The sequence below is a fragment of the Eucyclogobius newberryi genome, unplaced genomic scaffold, assembly GCF_026437365.1.
Source record: "Eucyclogobius newberryi isolate DKJ021-1_F unplaced genomic scaffold, fEucNew1.0.hap1 SCAF_12, whole genome shotgun sequence".
NCBI lineage: Eukaryota > Metazoa > Chordata > Actinopteri > Gobiiformes > Gobiidae > Eucyclogobius > Eucyclogobius newberryi.
In genome coordinates this window covers 10,545,380-10,560,699 of record NW_027315746.1, presented here as the reverse complement: position 1 = coordinate 10,560,699, position 15,320 = coordinate 10,545,380, and the positions used below count along the sequence as shown (strand labels likewise).

At 37.7% G+C, this 15,320-nt stretch overlaps 2 protein-coding genes across 2 annotated transcripts; both read right to left on the bottom strand.

The window, feature by feature from the left end:
• Positions 1-596: 596 nt before the first annotated feature.
• Positions 597-8,793, bottom strand: cib3 (calcium and integrin binding family member 3). The gene is made up of 6 exons (XM_072440762.1): positions 8,730-8,793; positions 8,179-8,213; positions 6,896-7,007; positions 5,821-5,968; positions 3,365-3,560; positions 597-709 (listed from the first exon to the last, which is right to left on the bottom strand). Exons 1-6 carry the CDS (start codon positions 8,778-8,780, stop codon positions 688-690), a joined length of 564 nt encoding a protein of 187 aa, XP_072296863.1. The 5' UTR covers positions 8,781-8,793; the 3' UTR covers positions 597-687.
• A 1,921-nt stretch (positions 8,794-10,714) lies between these two features.
• Positions 10,715-14,149, bottom strand: admp (anti-dorsalizing morphogenic protein). Its single transcript, XM_072440319.1, has 5 exons — positions 13,813-14,149; positions 13,273-13,409; positions 12,304-12,426; positions 12,020-12,224; positions 10,715-11,142 (listed from the first exon to the last, which is right to left on the bottom strand). The coding sequence occupies exons 1-5, from the start codon at positions 14,147-14,149 to the stop codon at positions 10,718-10,720; spliced, it is 1,227 nt and encodes a 408-aa protein (XP_072296420.1). The 3' UTR covers positions 10,715-10,717.
• Positions 14,150-15,320: the final 1,171 nt, after the last annotated feature.

The following is a 15,320-nucleotide window of genomic DNA, read 5'->3' as shown; positions in this document are numbered from 1 at the left end:
ATTTGATCAAGTGTTTTGTTTTTACTGTACAATATATTTAGCTTTTGAAAACGTTACTACACAGAGTAAACTACCTCAACTACACAACTATACTAAATACTACTTCATTGGTAAAACCTTATCCTTCAGACCTCCACAGACGTCCTGAAATGCATGGGATCCTCATATATCTCACATTGGTCTTTTCTCAACCCTCGCTGCTCCTGGACGTGCTTAAAAAGAGCTCCGTTCACTGAAATATCTCTCGCTTTTACTGGTCTGACCTTGAGCTGTCGCTGTGACCTTTCCGCTCGGTAACGGATCCCTCCAGAAGCTTCCAGGCTCTTTTATCGCCGATGTAACTCGACGCTTTTATACATGAATATGAATGTTCTGTTGATGTTCATAACTAATGAGGCTTGACCTGAGGAGCTGCTTCCACCTGGTGATGGACGGACCGGCTCTTTTATTTACTTATGAACACTTTCTTAAGCCCCAATCATGACATAACTTATATTCAATGTACAAATCATAAGCATAAACCCTTTCAGTCCGTGATCTGGATGAGAAAAGTGTCTAAACCTAATACAGCATGAATGTGAGTGCCACAAAAGAAGTTTAATACAGAAATATTTATTGAAATATAGTACAACGCCAAAATATCTACATATTTTCATTTTCCTGGAAGAGTTTGGAGTGTGTGATGTTTTATATCCGGATGTGGAATGTGCTGCGGACAGAGAAGAAAGAACAATACTGTGAATATATGTATACAATATAAACAAGTGTACTGTAAATATATGTATACAATATAAACAAGTGTACTGTAAATATATGTATACAATATAAACAAGTGTACTGTAAATATATGTATACAATATAAACAAGTGTACTGTGAATATATGTATACAATATAAACAAGTGTACTGTGAATATATGTATACAATATAAACAAGTGTACTGTAAATATATGTATACAATATAAACAAGTGTACTGTAAATATATGTATACAATATAAACAAGTGTACGATAAATATATGTATACAATATAAATAAGTGTACTGCAAATATATGTATACAATATAAACAAGTGTACTGTAAATATATGTATACAATATAAATAAGTGTACTGCAAATATATGTATACAATATAAACAAGTGTACTGTAAATATATGTATACAATATAAACAAGTGTACTGTAAATATATGTATACAATATAAACAAGTGTACTGTAAATATATGTATACAATATAAACAAGTGTACTATAAATATATGTATACAATATAAATAAGTGTACTGCAAATATATGTATACAATATAAACAAGTGTACTGCAAATATATGTATACAATATAAACAAGTGTACTGTGAATATATGTATACAATATAAACAAGTGTACTGTAAATATATGTATACAATATAAACAAGTGTACTGTGAATATATGTATACAATATAAACAAGTGTACTGTAAATATATGTATACAATATAAACAAGTGTACTGTAAATATATGTATACAATATAAACAAGTGTACTGTGAATATATGTATACAATGTAAACAAGTGTACTGTGAATATATGTATACAACATAAACAAGTGTACTGCGAATATATGTATACAATATAAACAAGTGTACTGTGAATATATGTATACAATATAAACAAGTGTACTGCGAATATATGTATACAATATAAACAAGTGTACTGCGAATATATGTATACAATATAAACAAGTGTACTGTAAATATATGTATACAATATAAACAAGTGTACTGTAAATATATGTATACAATATAAACAAGTGTACTGCGAACATATGTATACAATATAAACAAGTGTACTGTAAATATATGTATACAATATAAACAAGTGTACTGTAAATATATGTATACAATGTAAACAAGTGTACTGTGAATATATGTATACAATATAAACAAGTGTACTGTAAATATATGTATACAATATAAACAAGTGTACTGTGAATATATGTATACAATATAAACAAGTGTACTGTAAATATATGTATACAATATAAACAAGTGTACTGTAAATATATGTATACAATATAAACAAGTGTACGATAAATATATGTATACAATATAAATAAGTGTACTGCAAATATATGTATACAATATAAACAAGTGTACTATAAATATATGTATACAATATAAATAAGTGTACTGCAAATATATGTATACAATATAAACAAGTGTACTGCAAATATATGTATACAATATAAACAAGTGTACTGTGAATATATGTATACAATATAAACAAGTGTACTGTAAATATATGTATACAATATAAACAAGTGTACTGTGAATATATGTATACAATATAAACAAGTGTACTGTAAATATATGTATACAATATAAACAAGTGTACTGTAAATATATGTATACAATATAAACAAGTGTACTGTGAATATATGTATACAATGTAAACAAGTGTACTGTGAATATATGTATACAACATAAACAAGTGTACTGCGAATATATGTATACAATATAAACAAGTGTACTGTGAATATATGTATACAATATAAACAAGTGTACTGCGAATATATGTATACAATATAAACAAGTGTACTGCGAATATATGTATACAATATAAACAAGTGTACTGTAAATATATGTATACAATATAAACAAGTGTACTGTAAATATATGTATACAATATAAACAAGTGTACTGCGAACATATGTATACAATATAAACAAGTGTACTGTAAATATATGTATACAATATAAACAAGTGTACTGTAAATATATGTATACAATGTAAACAAGTGTACTGTGAATATATGTATACAATATAAACAAGTGTACTGTAAATATATGTATACAATATAAACAAGTGTACTGTAAATATATGTATACAATATAAACAAGTGTACTGTGAATATATGTATACAATGTAAACAAGTGTACTGTGAATATATGTATACAATATAAACAAGTGTACTGTAAATATATGTATACAATATAAACAAGTGTACTGCGAATATATGTATACAATATAAACAAGTGTACTGCGAACATATGTATACAATATAAACAAGTGTACTGTAAATATATGTATACAAAATAATAATATATAATGCTTTAGACTTTTAGAATATGATATTAAGAGGTAATTAGCTTTGTAGTAACTTGAGACTTAATAAAAATGTATAGGCTTGAATTAGTTTAAATATCTTTTATTTTTTTAATAGAATGTGAGTCATATAGAGGTATCCCTGTTATATAGGGAGTTATGGGATATAGAGACCCCATAACTGATGGTTTTAAAGCTCGTTTTAAGCTCTTAATTATGTTTTTTTCAAGCCTATGTGGATAATTAGCTGGATGACTTGAGAAGTATCTCTTGTGTTGACTTTGACCTGAGGAACTCGGGCGCTCGGACGATCATGTGCTGGAAGTCCTCCAGGGACAGTTTCCCGTCATTGTCCAGGTCGGCCTCGTCCAGGACCTTCTCGCACACCATCCGCACCTCGTCCTCCGTCAGCTCGTTACGCGTCAGTTTGTTCAGCGTCTTCTCCAGGTCCGACTTACAGATGAAGTCATCGTTGTTGAAGTCTGAAATCCAAGATGTAAAATGATGTACTTTTCACACATTTATGCACATTTATCCCTCTTGAAACTCTCTTTCGATCCACTAGCCCCGTGTCACAAACTCCTGTACAAGATCATGTGGATCAGACTGGAGGAATTTACAAATCAAATCTTTTCAAGTTTTAATTCCAAAGAAATTAGTTTCAATTAGAATTTTCAGTAAGATTTTCATTCCTAAATACTGAGTAAGATATTCAATATGTCCAATATGTGAAATATATTACTGACGTTCTGACTCATTTGTCCCAAACAAGTGCATTTTACACAAAAGCGTTATTTAACAAATGTATAAAAACACATTATTATATGACATTTGTAGTTCCATAAAGGAGTGCAATGTGATTAATGTATCATTTTCAGTTGATTCATAGATTTAATCAACAAACGAACCATCACGAACCGCGTAACGAACCATGTGACGCTTCAGGCTCTGGAATATTCCTCAGAATTAAACTTGATTTTGTTCAATTACTAAAATAAACACTCAAATGCACATTATGAGCACATCTTTCTCGGCGCATTTCACACAAAGTAATAATGTCGAAAAGTGACATCGTGCATCTTTAAAAATGGTAAACAAAATGAAGACTTGTGTTTACGGCAGTGCACTTGACCTCTGGTTGACCCCTGTGATAATGCGTCTCTTTTAAGTGTTTTCGTCTGTCAGCGGCTGTTAATTAGAACCTCAGTGGACCAAACAAACTGTCCTTTTGTGCTGGACGCGTTAATCATTTATGCCAAAGCATGTATCGGCTGCCGTGCTTAAGACTCCACAGCCCTTATGTTACCGTTACACAGAGGTCACGCTCCAGGTCACCATTACACAGAGGTCACGCTCCTGTCACCGTTACACAGAGGTCACGCTCCAGGTCACCGTTACACAGAGGTCACGCTCCAGGTCACCGTTACACAGAGGTCACGCTCCAGGTCACCGTTACACAGAGGTCACGCTCCAGGTCACCGTTACACAGAGGTCACGCTCCAGGTCACCTTTACACAGAGGTCACGCTCCAGGTCACCGTTACACAGAGGTCACGCTCCAGGTCACCGTTACACAGAGGTCACGCTCCAGGTCACCGTTACACAGAGGTCACGCTCCAGGTCACCTTTACACAGAGGTCACGCTCCAGGTCACCGTTACACAGAGGTCACGCTCCAGGTCACCTTTACACAGAGGTCACGCTCCAGGTCACCTTTACACAGAGGTCACGCTCCAGGTCACCTTTACACAGAGGTCACGCTCCAGGTCACCTTTACACAGAGGTCACGCTCCAGGTCACCTTTACACAGAGGTCACGCTCCAGGTCACCGTTACACAGAGGTCACGCTCCAGGTCACCGTTACACAGAGGTCACGCTCCAGGTCACCGTTACACAGAGGTCACGCTCCAGGTCACCTTTACACAGAGGTCACGCTCCAGGTCACGGGTCCAGGTCACTCATCTCACCTTTGAGGAAACGTACAACTCTATCGGTCTCACACTGGCGATGTTCAGCTTCTACAAATGCACTTGATGCGTAATAATACAAAACACTTGATACAATAAACTACAGATACTGAAACAAGTGCAATGAGATAAAAAGATGGGAAAAATGTTTTAATGTAGCATCAGGTTTTTGATTTGTTTTTTAAGGCTGTAAAACTCGTGGCTTTCAGCTCCTGTTAGTTGCATAAACATATTTCATTTACATTTTTCACTTCACATGGAAACAACAAAATCCTCTGCATCAAAATGTTTTATTTATTTTCGATTTTATTTTTTTATTAAGCAAAATTTGAATTTTTATGCTAATCAGATCTAGTTCATCCACATAAAATATTCAAAATTCCCTTTGTATGTTTTAAAAAAAAATCAAAATGATATTTTAATAAAATGAAGAAATTTAAATCTGGTTCTATCCATTATTCAGATTTATGAGTCCCAAAACGTGCAATTTTGGCCATTTTTATACATAATATATCTCATCTATACATGAAAACGTTACATAATGTTTTATTCTTACATATGTTCACCTCCAGTGTCTTTGCTTAAATTCATAAATCATAAATCATAATTATAATCCTTTATCCTTGCTCTGCTCGAACATATTTCTGTTTTAGATTTTGACAATTTAACAACAGCCATTTGCATTTTATTGAACACGCATATTCAAATAGTAATTGAATATCCTGTTTTTCTCATGTCGTGATGCTAAATAGATGCTGTATATGTGTACAGATGTACCGTATATTTTGAAGGCGTAGTAGGCCTTGAGGTCCCGCGGGGCCATCTCGCTCAGCACCGAGAACATGTCCAAGAAGTCGTCCAGGCTCATGTTTCCTTCACCGTCTTCAGAGAAAACCTCGGCGATTCTCTGACGAAACGGGTTGTCCTGGAAAACAACGAAAAGATACAGCACAATAACTTTAAAGGATTATCAATTATCACAATTATCACAATTTTTCACAAATTCACTCCGAGAAAATTGAGCTCGGATCAGCAAACAGTCTCAGTTCTGGACAGACGGGTTATATTAGTCTCAATACAAGACGACCTTATGTTTGATTTGTTTACTATTCTTTTTTTGGACCAAAATATATAAAAATGAATCCTTATCTTGTCAGTTTAGGTTCCAGTTCTGTTGATCGAGCACTGTTTTTGCCATCTTCACGCTCTTTTTGAGTGTCTATAATGACAATTCTTACTTAGGCGTGGGCAATATTGACAAAAAAAACAACATTTCAATATTTTTTGGTTCATCTTAATAACAATATCCAGACAATGCATCAGGAATGTGCTAAAATATGTCTGTAAACTTCTTGGTTGAGGTTCAAGGCTCGAACAAAAATGTGAATGAACCAAAAAAGTGCAAGAATATCACAGTATTCCCTTGTTTGGACAATTACACTAAACATTTCTCTCTTTTTGCAGTCATTTTTAATAGTTTTCATTATAACCAGAACTCACCACGCCCATTTTGCACATCTCAAAAACAGCAATTGTGGTTTTATATATTTTTGTCGCTGTATAATGTCTCCCACCTCGATTCTAACTCTTCCCGTCACTGTCACCGTTAAAAGAACCATATAATGAAGGCATTTCCAGGCCGCGTGACCCCGGGGACCCTCCAGCGTTCTTTAGATTTCAGCGCCTCAGGTAACATATACAATACACACAGCCTCTGAATGAATCCTGTCGATTAGCGAGGGCTCAATAATGCATGAGGGAGACACAGGGGAGCCGGCCGGGGACAGTGGGCCGGGGACAGCGGGCCGGGGACAGCGGGCCGGGGACAGTGGGCCGGGGACAGTTGGCCCACCTTCAGCTCGGGCATGCTGCCAATCAGTTGGTATGGCAGCGTCACATCTGGGTTGTTGGTGTAGTCGAGGGGAACGAGCTGCGGGGCCAGGTCCCGGTAACGATCAAACAGTCTGCAAACGAGAACCGGGTCAAAAGCAGCAGTGGAAGGAGAACACAGTTTGGTTGTTTCAGTAGAAATGAGGAAACTGGGGGAAAACAATTAAATACACAAGTAAAAGTGTCACGTAAAAAGTAGCAATTTAAAATACTTACAATAAAAGTATTTGACAAAGATTTGGGAACTATCAAAGCATCTAAAAACTGTAATGTACATAACAATATATATTATACAATTCATGGTATAACTTAAATAAATATATGTATTAACGGCTATTTCTGTGGATGTCAATGAAGGAGGAAATTAGCATTTTATTTTCTGCCATTTTGTCCTTTGTGTACAGTGTGTACATAAATACATACATGTACATACAAAGTTATGATTTTTTTTCTATCATCACTTGTTCCTTCTTTTTTAAAATCTTACTTTACAATCATTATTATTTTATGTATCCTATTGTTTCTTTTTGATATTGTGCTGATGCAAAAAAAAACAAAGAAAGAATAATGCTTAAACTGTGGATGCACAACACAATAAAATACTTGATCACAAGAAAAAAAGAAATAAAACTATTAAAGCATCAAATGGGGTGATCTTCATAAAGAATTGTGCTGGTTTTTGGTCCATAACAGCTTTTGACTCAAATATTTATCCTGTTATTTTAATTATATATTTTTGTTTAATAAAAACCTTAAGACAAAATGTCACAATGAAAAAATAACTTTCAGGGAATGTCAAGAAATAGAGAAAACAACTGTTTACTTTTATGGTTTAGAATAATGTAGTGGAGTAGAAAGTATAGTATATTCTCTCAAATGTAGAGTAAAAAAGTAAAGTAAAAAGCATCTTGTGTAAAATGTACCAGAAGTAAAGTACAGATACTTTTTTAAATAGTTACATACAACACTTGTTCCTTTCCACCACTGGTAAAAACATAAATACTTCAACATGTTTTATCTCTTTTTATTTAAAAGTGCATGTGTTTTTTCTAAACTTCACAAAAACAAGCCGATTACATCACCAGCCAAAGTTACAGGTCAGATCTGTGGCGAGGCACAAACATATTAAACCGACTTTGACTGAATAATAACGAGACTGTGTGGATGAACGGCCCGACACTCAAAGTCCTACACTTTAGACTGAACAAATACAAAAGTACAACATGAAATGGACAATTTACTCACCTAAGAATTTCTTTCCTTGTGAAGTAAGTGCAGTCCTGTAAACAGAGGAAGAAACGTGTTCTACTCAGTGACGTACGACTTTTCTGAAATCAAAGAATTCATCTTAACGTCCATAAAACGATCCAGACATTCATTGTTTCCAATAACAAACCTTTTCCTCTACTTTTCTCTTCTTATGGTTTTTTGTCTAGTTTTGAAGGACAGTTTTAGTTTTAGCTTTATATTCCTGCTCAACTTACACAGAGTTAGATTCAAGTTTATTTTAATTGATATTTATATGGTTTTTTTTTATTCCATGCTTCTATTCTCCTGGTGATCATGGCTGAAAAAAATGATCTTATCTTCAAAAAAATCCACACATATATTTCCAAAAATCACAATTCTGTCATTTTCAGTTCCATTTCGAGCTGTGGCCTCAAACAGAACAATCTCATTATTGTTTACAGTTCACCTCTGACCATAGAGCATGATTCCTCCGACAGATAAGACATAAAAAAGTACAAAGTAAAAGCACATTTCTAAATCTGAGTGACCATCTGACCGTCCCTGACCTGGTACGCGTCCAGCTGCTGCGCCGTGAAGATGGTCTGCTTGTTCCCCATGTCGCGTCCCCGCTCGGCCCCGGCTTCATCACTCCACTGCGCCGGAGCCGGGAGGATATGTCAGATATGAAATACATGGACAAAAGGCACCGCGGCCAAAGCGGAGATCGGGTGTCTGCGCTGGGCCCGGTGCTGCTCATTATAAAGGCTGCGTTTCATGGTTTTCTCTGTGGTGAATAGCAGCCCCTCACAAAGAGGAGCGAGCCGTCCTGCACCGCGCCAAGTGCCATCAGACCCCTTTAGTGGCACTCGAATATGGCCAACGCCTCGGGCACGCTCAGGTTACTCACGGCGGCGGGGGCCTTTGTCCGCCACAATTAGAGTTTTGATCGAAGGAAACTTTGTTTTTCGCCCTGCATAATGGCTCTGTATAATGTATTTCATGACACGAGAACGGAACTAAAGAGTCATTTTAGACTTTTCAGACATGTGCAATGAAAGAAACACAGTCTGATGTGTTTTTGTTGTGTCAAAGGTGCATTAAAGGTGCATTAAAGGTGCATTAAAGGTGCATTAAAGGTGCTTTAAAGGTGCATTAAAGGTGCATTAAAGGTGCTTTAAAGGTGCATTAAAGGTGCATTAAAGGTGCTTTAAAGGTGCATTAAAGGTGCATTAAAGGTGCTTTAAAGGTGCATTAAAGGTGCATTAAAGGTGCATTAAAGGTGCATTAAAGGTGCTTTAAAGGTGCATTAAAGGTGCTTTAAAGGTGGATTAAAGGTGCATTAAAGGTGCATTAAAGGTGCATTAAAGGTGTATTAAAGGTGCTTTAAAGGTGCATTAAAGGTGCATTAAAGGTGCATTAAAGGTGCATTAAAGGTGCATTAAAGGTGCTTTAAAGGTGCATTAAAGGTGCATTAAAGGTGCATTAAAGGTGCATTAAAGGTGCTTTAAAGGTGCATTAAAGGTGCATTAAAGGTGCACTGTGGAACCTTTCTGCTTGTCTCCAGTGAGATGTTCTTGCTTTAATGTGCCACGTATGGACTTTAACTTATCCAACTCCTTTGACACTGTCTGGCCAAGTTACAGGTCAGATCTGTGACAAGGCACAGTAATAAATACACAAAGGTTCCATGGTGCACCTTTAAGGGATTAGACAGGAATATAAACTAGAATAAAATAGTAGTTGTAGATTCTGATTAAAGAATATTCATGTTTTGGAGTAATGCACGATTCACGTGAGATATTTAAGTATTTATGAAAAAAAACCTGTTGTTGTGGCCTTGTTTAATCAAATTATTCTGAGTTTGGGGGAAAATATGTTCAAAAATGTATATTGTAATTGATCGTAAAAATAGAATATTAAGTGTATTGTCTTAAATTAAAACTATTATAAATGATCACAAAACGTGCTAGACACATCTGATGAAATGGCTCAAACAAAAGTGATATTTTTGCATTTTTGTGCTTGATTTTATGATCTAGGCAAATTTGAGCGCATTCTTGATTTATTGTTAAAACATCAACTGAATATTGTTATTGACGAGATAATGCAAAGAAAAGGACACAATATTTCCCACTCATACTTGTTTAAATATTGAGTCTGGTTTAGTCCAAGATGAATTATTGTAACTATATATTAAGTGTTAATAACTATATATTAACTGTTTGTTCCTGCCCACTCTTTTGTGTCCCTGTATACTGGACATATTGGACACTGATGAATAATATCAATATTGCAAAATGAAACGACCCAATCACAACAAACTACAAGCGTATACTTTATTCATTTGCATGCATATCATCTGTCCACATTACTACATAAATTAGAAATAAATCCAAAACATTATTTAACGCGCTACCAGCATTTATCCTAATCATCATCATAAAATCTACATATTTACACCTATTGCTGCCCTTCCACCGCTGCCGCCATATATTAGAATTTATGGATATTTACATATGATACAAAGTCCATATTTGGCCCATTCCGGTCGCCGTTAATGGCACCCGCAGCTTCCCGCCACCATGTCGTTGTACTGCTTCAGCACTACGTTCTCATCGTCGTCGAAGTAGAGCAGGTTGATGGAGAAGAGCTTGTCGGGGACGCAGCACGGCGCCTCGACCCCCCTGAGCAACTTCAGGGCGTTGATGATGGACTGGACGGTGGCGTGGTTGGTCGCCCGCATGTTCTGGCCCAGGGGGAACGGGCAGGAGCCTCTGCAGTGGTAGGCATTGTAGCCGCGCGGCGAGATGATCCAGCCGGACCAGCCGATCTCCTCGAAGTCCACGTAGAGTGGGTGGCGCTGGCAGGTCGTGGGCCCGCCCTCCTCCTCCGGGAAGTCCACGGAGCGGGCAATCCGGGAGGAGGAGCCGGACATGAAGGACTGCGGCAGGTTGGAGGTGGCGGCGTTGTCGAAGATGTCTGGGGAGGAATGGGAAGGATTGTGGTGAGGACGTGTTAAGTTATGGTGATATGGTCAAGTTTTAGCTTATTTTTAGGACGTTGTGTGAAAATGATGTGGGGTCGGGTAAGAACTAAAAAGGGCAAAAGGTAGAAGTGGATTGATATGAAATGATGCATGGTAATAAAAGAAGTTGTGGTTGTAAAGGTCAATAAGGGTGTGATCTCACTTCCACAAACATTTAATTAAAATTAGGACTAAACCAGGACTAAACCAGGAGTTAAATGTGGACAAGACAAGGACTAAACCAGGACTAAACCAGGACTAAACCAGGAGTTAAATGTGGATAAGACAAGGACTAAACCAGGACTAAACCAGGACCAAATCATCACATCACGGCATCAAATTCTCCTAAACATTATATTAAAAAAGAATTTCTAATTGTACTTTATCATAGCGTTGGGAAATATATCAAAATCCAGATGATATTGTTCAGAAGATTTGCAAAATGTGATTATCGAGTATATCATTTATAGTGAAGAATGCTACAAAAAGAGCTGACTGAAGATGAAAATGCAATAAATAAAAGTGTTATGTTGTGAAAATCCTGCACTTGTGTGATTAAGTTTACAGACATTTCACATTGATCTGATAAATAAAGCTCAACTGAAACATTTAAAGACATGTTTTAACAAATTTCTCTTGGATTGACATAAAATCCTCCAATACATTATAATACTGGAAGAAGCTTTGGTCAGGATTTTGGTTCTCTTCAAACCAGAAAAATCTGCAATCTAAAATATTGACTAATGAACATATGATTGGCAAAAAATCGAACTAAATAAATATACATTACATCAATTGATTAAGGGCAATACCGTGTCCATGAGCTCATACCTCTGCTCTTCAGGCTGGTGGATCTGCGCCCGTCGTCGGTGAACAGCACTAACATGGGCTGCTTGCTCTGGTGATGGTTTCGCCCCGAAGCGAATCGCATGAGTTTGGTGTCGATGGGACCGCCCCCGATGGGACCGCCCCCCAGGGTCCGGACCACCACGTGCAAACCCAGGTTACTGTCCTCATCCATCATCCAAGAACGGACCTGGAAGAAACCAACAGAGACGTTTAGCCTGACTGTTGGTTGAGGCGAGAGTAGTTTCAGCCGCTTGACTTGGACTCACAGCTTGTGAGATGGTGAACACTTCCCATCCGGTGGAATGCACCGGGACCAGTCGAGAGGACAGCAGCTTCTTGTCTTGTGAGCTGTTGGTTTTGATGGTGTCAAGCACTTGATAGACACTGACCTGAATTACAAAAAAAATCAACTTAATCATTGAAGTCACAAATAATGTATGGACTTTTTAATAATGGAGGTTATTTGCAAATAAACAATACTTTATTACTATTTAAGAAAGCTAGAAATGTCCAAATGATGTGTCCAGAGAACAAATGCAGCCCTCAGAACAATTTGTCTTAAGTTTCTCAGGTTTTCAAGAGAATTGACCCAAAATACAAAAAAAGCAGCACTTTATACTGAAAATTAAAAAATAAATCGCCTTTAAAAAACCCAATATTTACATTTCAGTGTGTCTCATTGAGGGTCACAGGCTTAAATAAAGGAATGGTGTAGAATTTGCATTAAATTATTCTCTTTAAAAAAAAAAAAAAGATTCAACTTAATCATTGATTAATTTAATTTAATAATGGAGGTTGTTTGCAAATAGACAATATTTTATTACATTTTAAGAAAGCCAGACATGTCCAAATGATGGTCCAGAGAACAAATGCAGTCCTCAGATTAATTTTTCTTGGCCCTCAAGTTTCCAAGTGAATTGACCCAAATTACCAAAAGGAACACTTTATACTGAAAGTGAAAAAAAAAATTAAAATGAAAAAAAAAAAATCTAAATGTATAAAAAAATCACCTCTATAAAACCCAATTTTTAAATTGTTTTGTGTCTCATTGAGGGTCACAGGCTTAAATAAATGCACGGTGTAGAATTTGCATCCACTTATTCTCTATATTTGGCCCTTTTCTTCATTAATGCTTCAATTTGCAATGGAAAACACAGAATTGTGGCTGTTTCTCATCCACATCCAAACAAAGACAATAACCCGCACAGTGCAAAAGGAGTGTTTGTGGTCCTTACCTGACAGAAATGATGTCTGTTGAAGGTTAGAGAGACTTGAGGTCTCACTTTGAACAGATGCAGCTCTGCAGTGAGGATCTTCTCATCCCTGGACACTGTGGACAAGTTGAAGCTGAACTCCACCTGCTCACTGCGCACTGCAAGCACACAAACACCAATATTACACTGATGCAGAGGAATATTACACACTGATGCAGAGGAATATCACACACTGATGCAGAGGAATATTACACTGATGCAGAGGAATATTACACAGTGATGCAGAAGAATATTACACACTGATGCAGAGGAATATCACACACTGATGCAGAGGAATATCACACACTGATGCAGAGGAATATTACACACTAATGCAGAGGAATATTACACACTAATGCAGAGGAATATTACACACTAATGCAGAGGAATATTACACACTAATGCAGAGGAATATTACACACTGATGCAGAGGAATATTACACACTGATGCAGAGGAATATTACACACTGATGCAGAGGAAAACAACAACAAAACAGCCAATAAAGTCAAATGCGCTCTTACGTTTGTCAAAGAAGCTGCGGACCGTGTTCCCCTCCAGGAAGTTGGGGTCCTTGGTCACTCCATCCACGTCCGCCACGGTGTTGTACAGGTCGAGCATGTACTGGGGGGCCTCTTTGTGCCCGTGCACGGATGGAGGGTCCTCCATGCCGAACACCTCCAGAAGCCGTTTGATCGCCGCGGATCGCACCTCCTCTGGGTCTTCTGTCCCGTTCTCCTCGCCGTGCGGGTTCTCCGGGTGGTGCGGGTTCTCCGGGTGTCGCGGGTTCTCCCGGTGCCTGGGTGAAGGTCGCGCCGCGGCAGAGCACAGCAAAGCCCCGAGGAGCATCACGAGGAGCATCTCCGAGGAGCCGGTGGTCGTCATGGACACGGTCGTTCTGTCGCTCAGAGCCGGAGTGACCCGGGGGCTGAAGATGCTGCACTTTTTATATCAAACGGGGATGGCTGTTCCTCAGGGGCCCCCAGGAGCCTTTGGTAAACAGCAGTAAAGATGCTATTTGGTCGCAAATGTAAATCACCAATCAGGGAATGTAAAGGGAGCTAATGGCGGCGTTAACAAGGTGTGAACCCCGTGCGCAGGGGCCCATTGTCCCCGCGTCTGGCCTGGGGGCTCCAATCCACTAGAACAAGACGTGTGGGAGAAATGTGTTATTGTAAATGATTGGATGCTCGCACAAAATGTTTCTGTTGAAGTTATTGGAACATAATTCCAAACGTGGCCTCCAGGTCTATATCTGCTGAGGAAGTGGGGGCCCCGCGGGAGGTGAAGGGGCCAGAATGACTCAATTCAATTAAAATAATGGATACAGAGAGTGAGGTGCAAACCCATTACCCAAAAGAAAAGTCTGGTGTCAACGTCTACACTTGCATATGTGCTTATGCAATTACAGCTGGATAATCCTCAAACCCAGATCTGTCTTTGGCCTGGATGCCCTCCCGCCCATGTGCACTGCTGCTGTGACGTGTGCATTACGTTCAACCTGTTTAAATGGTCTTTATGCATCGTGACAGAACAATACCACGTTATGTTGTTGTTGTTGTTGTTGTTGTTGTTGTTGTTGTTTTATGGCGGTTGGCATCCGAGTATTTAATGTATAGACACGTCCAGGATTTACTGTGTGGATTTCTGTGCGAAGTGAAAGACAAAGTGAAACTAAAGACAAGTTTGTTCCGTCACTTCAGAGATCAAAGTGGGTTTGTAGTGGAGCATAAAAAGAGATCATGGAGTTTCTGTGGCTCGGATGACAGAAGAAACACAGCTTTGTTGTTTCACACGTCCGCGTCAAGAAGACAAACTACGACTCGCACGTGTGTTGTTTTTATGTCACGTGACTGTTCAAACACACTGTGATCTTTTATGAGAATACAATTACACATAGAACATAGCGATTGTGTTTTTCCCCCATTATTATTCTAGTTTGGTTTAATTTCGAGCTCGTTTCACTAAATCCGTCATTCAGAAAAGACATAAAAGCAGTCATATGTATGAGTTTACTCTGGGTTGGGGTTAG